Source organism: Hakea prostrata, chromosome 10 (assembly GCF_041222555.1).
Source record: "Hakea prostrata isolate BN-2017 chromosome 10, UWA_Hpros_2, whole genome shotgun sequence".
NCBI classification, from domain to species: domain Eukaryota; kingdom Viridiplantae; phylum Streptophyta; class Magnoliopsida; order Proteales; family Proteaceae; genus Hakea; species Hakea prostrata.
The window spans coordinates 47,689,120-47,700,779 of record NC_142609.1 but is presented as its reverse complement, the minus strand read 5'-3'; the positions used below and the strand labels follow the sequence as shown (position 1 = coordinate 47,700,779).

The 11,660-nt window shown below is 38.3% G+C and overlaps 1 protein-coding gene and 1 pseudogene across 4 annotated transcripts; one reads left to right on the top strand and one right to left on the bottom strand.

The window, feature by feature from the left end:
- The first annotated feature begins 494 nt into the window (after positions 1–494).
- LOC149003565 (protein DETOXIFICATION 42-like) lies at positions 495–2,670 on the top strand. The gene is made up of 8 exons (XM_089138839.1): positions 495–637; positions 807–928; positions 1,108–1,317; positions 1,465–1,658; positions 1,757–1,916; positions 2,049–2,145; positions 2,317–2,479; positions 2,575–2,670. Exons 1-8 carry the CDS (start codon positions 495–497, stop codon positions 2,668–2,670), a joined length of 1,185 nt encoding a protein of 394 aa, XP_088994965.1.
- Positions 2,671–7,264: 4,594 nt separating this feature from the next.
- LOC149003564 (zinc finger CCCH domain-containing protein 30 pseudogene) lies at positions 7,265–11,396 on the bottom strand (annotated as a pseudogene). 3 transcript variants are annotated; one of them, XR_016170314.1, is made up of 2 exons: positions 11,101–11,396; positions 7,265–10,414 (listed from the first exon to the last, which is right to left on the bottom strand). The product of XR_016170314.1 is annotated as a zinc finger CCCH domain-containing protein 30 pseudogene, transcript variant X1 (transcript). The 3 variants fall into 3 exon arrangements; XR_016170316.1 differs by having other exon boundaries at positions 7,265–10,410; XR_016170315.1 differs by having other exon boundaries at positions 7,265–10,394.
- Between the last annotated feature and the right edge of the window lie 264 nt (positions 11,397–11,660).

Below are 11,660 nucleotides of genomic sequence, written 5' to 3'. Positions count from 1 at the left end.
GTCCTTCTTCATGGGGAATTGTAGTAATTCTTGTGTTTTTCTTGGCTCTCATATCCAGACTCAGAAAGGCCTGCATTGGATCTTGCTTCCGAAGGTTAGTTACTGAAAGCTTCTTCCTCTCCATTGGTTTTCCTAATTGTCTACATACATTAAATCTTGTTATGTTCATGCCCATCACTAAACAAGCATTCAACAGAGGATAGCTTATGCAGCCTCTGCTATAAATAGATTAAGCTATCAAGATAATTGCATTCTCCCTACACGTTCCCTATTCATGTTCATGGGTACTCAACATGTTGTTTTACTTCAATTTTTTCTCTAGACTATGATATCTGATAAGTTCTTGCTTTTTCTTAGTTTTGATCATTGTGAATGAACTATTAATGCAGGGTGTAGCACTTCAGTTGTTTGAAGCATTGTATCTTAGAGTGAGTCATCATTTCCACGTTGAGGAGTACATCTAAGGATCCTTTAATAGTTTAGTGTTTCCATTAATGGCAGAAGTTCTAGTTCTAGCAGCCATTGAGGAGGTTCCATCAGTGCCCAAACCAGATGAGGTTCCAGTCAGTACAGAGGAGACCATTCTTTCAGGAAAGACGAGAAAAATACCCCTCTTTGTCATCTTCAAGGATGCAAGGTGACTTAAAATGAACGAAGCCACAAATGGTTTTAGAATGTCCACCTCCCTGGATGTTTTTCTTTCTGAAATTCGGTTTCCATTGCTTTCTGTTTAAACTGAAAAAGAATATTACGAAGATCAACGAGGTTACAACAGTACTAATGTAAGACTCTGCAATCATGTCCAGCCGTGTCTTCAATAAGGATGAGCTTGGGATGGAGATACTAAGGATTGCAGTTCCTGCAGCATTGGCTCTAGTAGCAGACCCCATTGCTTCTCTGATTGACACTGCATTCATTGGACGAATTGGTATGTTCCCTCCACTCTCTATGTCTACTCAAATGAGCTTTTCACTCTCTGTTTTTGAAACTGTTATGTTTCTATATGAATTTTCATTAGTGTGTAAGTTCGTTGATTGTTAATGGGACTTTGCATTTTAATGGTTCCTTCATTGCTAATGAAGTTTTTCTTTTAACCATAATGTATAGGTCCTGTGGAGCTTGCTGCTGTGGGAGTCTCTATTGCTGTGTTCAATCAGGTGTCAAAGGTAACAATATTTCCACTTGTTAGCATCAGAACTTCTTTTGTTGCAAAGGAAGAAACTGTTGCAAGAGTGCATGGTGATGAACATGAAACTAACAATCTAGAGAAAGGGTTGTCCAAATGCAATGATATTGTGGAGTTCATTCCAGAATATGGTATGTGTCCACTTTTCTTTTTAACTTCCATGGTGGAATGAAGACTTTTCTTTTTAACTTCCATGGTGGAATGAAGAGTCATGGAATAGGAAATTGCAGCCTAGATAATTTAATCTCTATAGTCCTTTGATTATGTCTCTATTACAGATAATGAGAAAGCCATGTCTCAGCCATCTTCAAGTACTGTTGGAGAATCCAAAAAATCCAAATCTAAACATGTAAAGAGGCATATTCCTTCAGCATCATCAGCATTGGTTATCGGCAGGATTCTTGGTCTTCTTCAAACCATATTCCTGATATTTGCATCACAACCAGTCTTGAGTTTCATGGGTGTAAAATCCGTAAGTATTCTCACTAGGAATATTAAGGTCACAAAGGACTTGGTACAAGCATTATGGTTTTCTTTGTAGTTTTCATGGCTATTAACTTTCATTGACAGATACTACTTTCTATTTATGAATTGGGTTCCCCCATGATGAACCCAGCTCTAAGGTACTTGACATTGAGGTCACTTGGTTCTCCTTCGGTTCTTCTTTCTTTGGCCATGCAAGGGATCTTTCGAGGATTTAAGGACACAAAAACTCCTCTATTTGCTACTGGTAAGCAGACATCTTTGTTCTTAGAAAGTATACATGTGTTTGTATACCTGCACCAGCATTCCCCCTATGTAACTCCTGTCAACACATTCAGTACATCTAATTAATGCACATTTTTTGTCTTTTCTTATTCAGTTGCAGGGGATCTTACAAATATAATTTTAGATCCCATACTGATGTTTGTTTTCCACTTGGGTGTCAGTGGTGCAGCACTTGCCCATGTCATTTCTCAGTAAGTCATATCTGGTTACAATTCGAAGTAGATCGATCGTATCGTCATTGGAATTTTATTCCTGAGTTGGGGGGGGGGGGAATGGATAGATCAAATCTGCTCTCTTAACTGGAGTTCATATTCATGATTTAATATATTTGTTTTTCTCACATGCTTTTTCTTACTCTTTAGGTACTTCATTGCTGTAATACTGTTGTGGAGATTAATGAAACAAATTGAACTATTACCTCCAAGTATTAAGGACCTACAATTTAGTAGGTTCCTTAAAAATGGTAATGCAGCACTAGTCAAGTGCCCATCAGCTCCTCTTTATTCATGTTCACTGCACCTGAAGGTTCTTCTTCATTACTATGTTATCCTTTCACACTTTCATGTAGCAGTTCTCATAGTCAAGTCATGCTTTCATCTTTAGATATGCATAAACTATAGAGATATGTTGATGATGACAGTGTCCAAGCTTGGTTGCAAAGTGATTCTCATGATTCTATAATGTTCTTTTTACCTGACAATGTTCAGAATGCCTAATAGCTAAACTGCCCTGTCAAGTGCATATTTTATTGACACTTTTTCTTTGCTCTGTTTGTGATTCCATTTACTTTATCTACTTCCAGATGAAGAATCAGTTTGTATTTAATATACAAAAATGCAAACAATTCTGAGTTTTATCTTCTCCTGTTCATCAGTTTGTTGCAGCTTCTCAGCCTCTCAATTCCCTAGCATTTGTCTATGATGGTGTCAACTTTGGAGCTTCTGATTTTTCTTTTACTGGATGTGCCATGGTAAGTATGTTAGAGTAGTGCAGCTGTTCATTTGAATTCTGTTCTGATAATATGTTCTGCTCTTCCTTCTTCAGGTCCTTGTAGCTGCAGTGAGCATTGTGAGCTTAATCTTTCTGTCTTCTAGTAATGGTTTTGTTGGAATCTGGATTGGTCTGACTTTATATATGAGCTTACCCGCATTAGCCGGCTATTGGAGGTAATACCATTTTCGATTCGCAGCAGTATATGATTCATCTTCACTCAAATTTGTATAAAAGTTTCAATTTTTTTTAATATTTGCAGGATGGGAACTTGAACTGGTCCTTGGAGATTCTTAAGAAGCTAGGTGTAGACTTTTTTCTAGTTCCAAAGGCTTTTATGTAGAGTTTCCAATTTTCTGTTTTATCTGCCCTAAGGGATGCTTCTGTGAATCTCTTATGTGGTGCTAATTTGTTATTGCTTCTTTCAGATTGTATTAGTTCATTGTTCAGTAGAATGTTTGTGAAATAGTGAGGAAAGACATGCATTCCTAACTACAGATAACAAATATAACTTTCAATTATGGAGAATTATTAATTATCCTATGTTTTTCACCCCATTTGGTTGAGATAAAAAGATCGAGTTGAGTTGAATTGTTTCACAATGGATCACTTACCTAGTTTATTGACTCCAATGCTTCCAAATTATAGGAAACCAACAACTTGAATTTCAGACAACGAATCATCTGGATTTTATTTTGGGATAATTATTGTTGCTCTCTTATACTATAGCTTAATTTTTACCTTATCTCCTATATTTTTTGAAATTATTGATGCAACCTTAGACTTTGTTTGTATTTACTGTTGTCCCCCTATCGTTAAGCTCTGTTAGTTAAGTGATGATGTGGCATTTTTAATTTATTCAAATACCCTAGAATAACCCTAAGTTTTTATATTACTTATTTACATTTTTTGTTAAATTACATTACTACCCATAGTAATTAGGGAAAAAATCAACCCTAAGGTGATCTAGACTCGTCAGTCTAGCTTATACACATGCCTCAGCAAGTCTAGAACACATTTCCATCAAGGAGGAAGTATATGCTCCATTGACTCTTCTTCACCACACAATAGGAGTTGTGTCTACCAAGGTCCCGCCTCTGACTTATTCGGCTTAGTGAGGCTTAGCATCTTATGATAAACAATGTCATTTTTTAATCTTCTCGAGGCCAGGGGCGCCTTATACTCTGTGCTCCCCTGACGGCTTTACAACGACAAACAACATGTGGGACCCACAAATAAAAAATAATAAAATATTTAAAAAAAAAACCTGTCACCCTAATCTTGTGGGCCCCCTTGTAATTTGTGGTCAATAGCCATCGGGGAGCACAGACCGTCAGGGGAGAAGATCCTATATATATAAATAATTTTAAAAAATAAAAAAGGAAGAAAAATCAACATTTGAGTTATGATTATCAAAAGACTATGTGGAGTTTGTAACTTCAAAAGCAGTTTTTTTTTTTTTTTTTTTTTTTTTTAAGTCAAATGATTTTGCATTTAAGTGACAAATGACGAATTTTATAAGATCATTTAATTTTCTTTCTTATGTTTAGGGATTAAATTAATCAAGTTGCTATCACGCTATCAGTAAAGTGGCAACATGTCCCTCTTTTAGTTGTTAATTATATTATTTCCAAAAGTAATCTCGAATACAAGCAAAAATGATTCTTAAAATATTTTGAAAGTTGCTTTTCACTGTGTCATTATCAAATAGCATGCCATTGTTGTCTTTGCAAATTTCTCAAGCACAAAAGAATGACATAATTTATCTTTTGTTGATAGAACATTATATAACTTAAAGAACAAGAATAAAATTACGACATCTTAAAGCAATATTCTCGTGGCTTAATGATGCCCAATATCTCAAAATATGCCTAACCTTTTTTACAAGTTAAATATCATGATTTTTGCATCTAAAGACATTGATAATATTATAATGTATAAATAAAAACAAAAAATTGAAATACAACGTGCTATAACAAATACCACAAATAAGAAACAAAAACAAAAACACACAGAGATTTAACGTGGTTCACACACCGATATAGTATGTTACGTCTACGGACGAAGAAGAAACGTTTTTAACTAAGTAGAAGAAAAACAGAAGAAGATTTCACGACCAACTCGCCAAGAATCGCATTACAAAAACTCTTACTCAAAACCTAATCAAAAATCTCAAATCTCTCAATCATATATGTGGTAGACGAACATACGATATAAATAACGGCTCAAGCCCTCCGCTTCCACTACGAATCTCCTTAAACAGGTCATTCGGGTCACCTACTAAAATATGTCAGTACGTAGTCAATTTTCCAAATCAAGTACAAGAATTTGAGTCAAAACATAGCACAACGTGAACTTGATTTTTATCCATGGAAACTATTGAACTTTTAAATATTATTGAAACTAATTAAAACCTATATTTTTCTAACTCTTGATAATTTACCAAACTAAGATTTATTTCCATGAAAGTAGAATGTTGACAATAAAAGTTTTGTCCCCCAAGAAAATTCAAAGAAATAAGCAAATCAACAAATGGTTCAAAAGCAAGAAATAAACCTTCTTTTTTCTTTTTTTGTAAGGAAAAGAAGGGATGCAGTAGCTGCGACCTAGCGCCTCCTCGCTACGCAATGTTCAGACTTTTTATTGAGTGCGACCTATGCAGGCATTAGCCCTGTGCACTACTAGCGCAAGCATTGGCCCCGTCAACGGAGCCCCACTGGAGGCCTAGTATAATCCACAAAAGCCGGTAGCACTTATGCCCAGACCAAAGAGAAATAAACCCAATGCATTCACCAATAGAAATGATCTCACAAGGCCATACCCATACACGTGTTATTTTTATTTTTTCCATATGAAATAACTCTAATGTCTTTATCTTTATTCTTTTTTCCGTCATCATCGAACTAGTCACAAGGACTGAGGGTTTATAGGCCAAGGATGAAAAGGGTAGAGGGGTGAGAGGTACGAAGAGAATTTCGAATGTTACTTTTTAATCTTGTTGCCTTTACATAGGAGGCTACTACCATTGTGCCAAAAACACATCCACATCTATTTCATTTGCTTACAACCATAGAAGCATTAGCAGAGCCACTTTTGAGTCATACAAGCATAAAGGTAGACCTACCCATTAATTTACAACCAACTTCACATCAAACTTCCAAAGCTAGCATTACAAAAGTTTTATATGTCACCATGACACATTTGGTAGAGAAAAGTCCCCATCCTCTTGCCACTCACCACTACATCTCCTTTATTAGAGTTTTAGGGTTGATAACCCAAACCATCTACCAATTCAGAACTGGTAAACAAATCTGAAAAGCCAAATAGAAGAAGATGGGAACAAAGCATTTCCATGTAAACCAAAAGGGAAAAAGGGTAAGAGCACTAAGGAAGGTTGGATAAAGGAAAAGAGCAGTATTGAAGGTTTTGTGGCCTTTGTTGGTTATACATATGGTGCATAGCTTGATTCATTCACACCTTTACAACTCATATTATACTCATCAAGCCAATATCCTTATTATGTGAATCTTATCATTAGAACATAAGATTATCAAAGAACCAATTAACTAATTCCACTAGCAATTAAGCAATATAATTCAAAGAAGCAATGCATTTCTTGGTTGATTCTTGCATTTTGTATTTGCCAACTTTACTAATAAAAGGAAAAGAAGATAAGGGACAGATTTCACATCGTTTTCTAAAGCGATCTTGCTATGTTGGAGTGTCTAGTAGTGCCCAGCATTGAATAGACACCACGTGAATTCCATTTAATCTCAATCATACAAAAGAGCATGTGTACATACCACAGAATTGCTCAGCCGATAATTAATAACACATCCACCTGCCCAGGGACAAGCAGTGCTGCTGCTAAATATAAACCAACAGATTTGGTTTTTGGACCCTCAGCAACCCAACTGATCTACACCCTTTTTAGAGAAACAGATTGGATTTAGGACCACCACCAAGGCACCTACCCTACATACCTGCAAGGTGCCAGCGCAAGACGTAAAAACTCGGTATGACAACGAATCCACATCCATTCATCATGGCCCGCCGACACGTCGCATCATACCAGTATCATCCAAACCAGCCAATTGGCCAATACAACACTTATTATCATGGGGTCACTGTATTAGCTCTGACCTTGTTAGCCTGATGCGTCTTAATGGTGGTCTAGTAATCTCCAGCTCACTCCCATTCAATTTGATAGTTTCCATATTCCAAACACAAATCTATACTAGATCTCTAATGGGAATATGCTGACAGGACCAGTGCAAGTTCACACGGCTAATACTTGCATAAATCAAACTCAAAAGTTCAAACACTCCATTACCAAAGGCCGCAAGTTTGTCACATCTGCATCCCCTCTTTTATTATCAGAAAATAAAAAAGACATGGTGACAAACATATCACTCAACATTAGATGAATATCACATAAATTCTATTAAATCTTAACCACACATTTTTGTGTAAGTAATACCAACTCAATAAATTAAACCCACGTTTCTTGACTATAACTCAACCATTGTGCGGCTAAAATAAATTAGTGATACCAACAAAAACAAAAAACAAAAACCACAATAAGAAAAACAAAGACAACCTTCGATTCCCCATAAAGTTTGATAGATAGTTAGATACTATGCTGCATTCCCCACCGAGGCTGAAAAAAAATTCCCAACTCATGTTGCCCGCACTATCTACTTCCCATAATGAAGAGAAAACTACCACTTCACAGATTCTCTTGCTTTCTTGAAATCCGAATCCACTATACAAAGATCACAGAGAAAGTAAAGGAAAGAAAAAATGCAGTAAACAGAAAGATACACCCACTTCTTTATGTTCAACATTAAAATGATAGAGATTAAAGGAACAGTGAGAATTACATTGTAAAAGGAACATAGAAGCTATTCTTGTTTCATTTTCAATGAAACATGTAGCCAAAAAAAAGCAAAACTGGAGACTATAGGGAGGGAGGAGCTCACCTATCCAACTACTGGGTTTTCGAATTTAACCCAGTGTTGTTCTTTCTTCCACTACTAATAAATGGTGACAAATAAAATTTCTTTCTGAACAAAAAGAAAAAACTATTGAACCCTTCTTGTTCTGTTACCCTTTCCACCGAACCCAAAAAATAGTAATATGTGATATTTACTAGTTGTTTCTTCTTGGATGATTAAACTACCTCTTGGCTCGTCGCCCGGTAAAAGAATATCATTTTTTTTGTCAACTTTTACTGAGCCACGAGCTGATCAAGCTGCATTTGCTCTAGCCAAGCGCCCAAAACCGAATGATCAATGGCATCCAAGTGAGAAATTGAATTTGAACCCTCACCGGAAGAGGCAGCTACAGATGTCTGAACAGCTAACTTGTCTTTAATTTCTGGTGGTGATTCCTTCACAAGAGACTGAACCCATGACAAATCAGGTTCCTCGCCATTGTTCCCATGTTCGAAGGAAGATGATGATCTCTGAAAGCGACCCAGTTCATCTCCTTGAATAGCCCAGTCTAATTTTCCATTTGGGGATCCCCATTTCATCAAAGAATTTACAGGAGACCCAACAATTCCGACAGTACTGGAACTGAGATCGCGTGAGCTGAGGCTGCGAAGCTTCTGCTGTTGTTTCTCACGTTGAGCAAACGCAGGAAGCCGGGAGCTCATCGGTGAGTGTTGCTCCAAGCTCCGCGGTGACATCCTTCCAGGAGAAGAAACACCGAAAGAAGGCTGCAGAAAAGGGTGATCCACACTCTTGGGGGAAAACATGCTTGTGTTGATGGGTGCTAACATGCTTTGCTGTTGCGGGAACTGATTAAGAACGGCTGATTTGTGCGAGGGAGAGAAGACAGCAGAGGAAGCCTGATCTGAGTACCTAGGAGAGGAAGCAACTTCAGCAGTAAAAAGCTCCTCAAGGTTTGAAGGTGCTAGGGTCTTTGATCGACCAGATTGGTTCACTGACATGGTTCCAAGACGGGTTTGTGAGTAACAAGCCAGGTCATTGAGGAGGTGCTGCTGCTGAGCATCAAAATCAGCCAACATATTGAAGTCTTCAGCAGGAATGTCTCTTGCATTAAAAGATGATCTCAAACGACTCGATTGCAGATTACTTCCAGGAAGATGCAAGGTGGGGACATTAGGTTGTGACCAAGCCAAAGAGGAGTGAGACATTCCATTGGATGGTGACATAGGTGGCGTAAATGGAGAGGGTGACATAACAGAGACTGAAGAGGGAGAACCAGGCAGAAGACTCATGGCTGCAGCCATCTGTTCCATGGCAGTAGCAGCAGAAGCACTTGAACGAGGAGATGGAACAGCAGAGCCAGTAGATACATACAAGGGGCGAAGCTCATCAGATGTGTGAGCAAAGAAACAGACCCTTCTCATACAACTAGTTCCATCCTTGCAAAGACGGGTCCTGTATTGGGCTGGATGAAGCCAGCACTCGAATACACCATGAGCATATTCGCACAAATCCCCTCTTCTACAAGCACCCTTTCGAAAATCAGGGCATGGCACACAGCTATAGTGGTACTTCCTTGGGTCTCTTCTCCGAGCGTTCTCTCCTGGGTGAACAAAGGGACACTCAGTCCAATCATGCGAATAGGCTCGAGAACAAGGTCGGACCTTGAAGGAGAACATCCGAAACTCATCAGTTGCATAGATGCTGTTCTTGATATCCGGAAGCGATGGATCAATCGGGTACTCTTTCTTTTCCGATGCAGGAGGATCATAGAACTTTACGTTCATAGGAAAAGATGTAGAATCAAAAGTAGAATCAGATGCAGAGGATGGTGTTTCATTCTCTGGAGACGAAGAGCGCGCAAGAGAATTAGAATTAGAATTATTAGTATCTGTGGACACTCGAAGGTTGCGCAGAGCAGCAGAACCATCAGAAATATTACTCGAGAGGAGGTCTTCTAGTTCACCCTTCAAGTTAGGTAACTTTGGAGGGAAAACAATACAATCGACTGGTTGTCGTCCATTGGCATCAACACAACAGGGATCAGCACCAGCCATTAGAAGTAGCTTCACAATATCAACACCATTTACAGAACCACCAGAAGCAGCACAGTGAAGGGCAGAAATCCTATCTGGGCCGCATGACCGATTTACATCAGCCTCAGATAAAGAAAGGATGAACTTCACAACATCAACGCTACCATAGGTCGCAGCAACCATCAAGGGAGTTCTCTCTTCAAGGACCATCTGTTTTGAGCCCTGCTGTCGTCCATACCAGAGACCAACCTCATCAATAGCAGAGGGGTCCTGCTCGATTAAGCGTTGGAAACCTTCAAAATCATTGTTAGCTGCAAGCTCGAGTAAGCTGGCGAAAGAATCATCAGTTTGAATAGTCAAGTGATTCATATCTTTAGTAGTGGATTTGTTTTCTTCTGAAGATGATGGAGACGGAAACGATGTAGATGATTTTAAGTGTTCTGGACCACCGCACATTCTCTGATAAACCAAAAATCTACCTGAGTGCACCGAAAATACTCAAAATCTCCCACAATATAAGAATCATATATGAACAAATGATCCGACAAACCGGAGAAAAAGCAAGAAGATCAAGGGACAGAATAAAAAGCGTCAACACTACCGAGACGACTCGGCAAAAAAGAAAGCAAAAATCATTTCTTGTCAAACAAGAAAATCGGAAGAGAAGCCCAGAATGAAAAGACAAAGGATCGCGGCTAAAATGTAGCCAACATAAAGATTCAAACGGTAATAATTCGTTAGATAATGTTTCCGAAACTCCAAACCCTAATAAAGCTTTGACGATCGTAGAAGGATAAGAACAAACTAAATGAAGAAAAATAATTGAATCCGGTGAAAATATGAGACAGAGATTATCTGACTCTTTCCTCACGCGAATCATATGCAGAATATCAAAATAAACGAAAAGTAATTTAATAAAAACTTAGTCACTAAGGCAAAAGAAAACGCTTCTAATTTCCGAGAAAAAACACTTAAAGATCACAAGACATTTCAGCATAAACTCAGGAGAACACCAAAAGCATAAATTTTTTTTGTAACATCGTGAACTTCGAAGGGTACAGCGACGAATATGGTGCAAAAGAAGGGGAAAACAACTCCTTTTCAGTGACAGTCATTAGAAAACATATATCATCAAGCACCATAAATAGATGAAACAATTACTCACCTATGCAGTTAAAAAAAGATCAAAAGCTCCATTAACGCTCCAAAGTTGCAGACAAGACTTCACCAATCTGAAACCAGTAGAGAGAAACAGATATTGAAAGCCGAAAATGCCTCGATAACCAGAAGACGAGAACAAGAAAATCGCGAAGAAGAGCAACAGAGAAGCAAAGGTTCGATCGCCATGTCTCGATAAGCCCCACCCAACCCTTAAAGCTTTCGTTGAAATACTCGCCGATCCACTTGAAGCCGAGAGGGAGAGAGGGAGAGAGGGAGAGAGGGAAGAAGAGAATGAGAACTCCAACGTCTCCAAATTAAAATGAAATGAAATGAAATGCATATGAATTGAAGAAAGTTAAAAGTTAAAACCTTTGGGAGGGATAAATTCGAGAATTCAAACTGGGGTGAAACCGATCGAGTCGGTGAAAGGTAGGAGACGATTCACCGGTTAGGTGAACATCTTTGTGTTAGTGGCGACCGAATTAACCGGTGTCCACTTCCGGACATATCTAGAAGATTTTGTTGGATTTGAATCCGGCATGGATTCCGCGAATCAGAATTAAA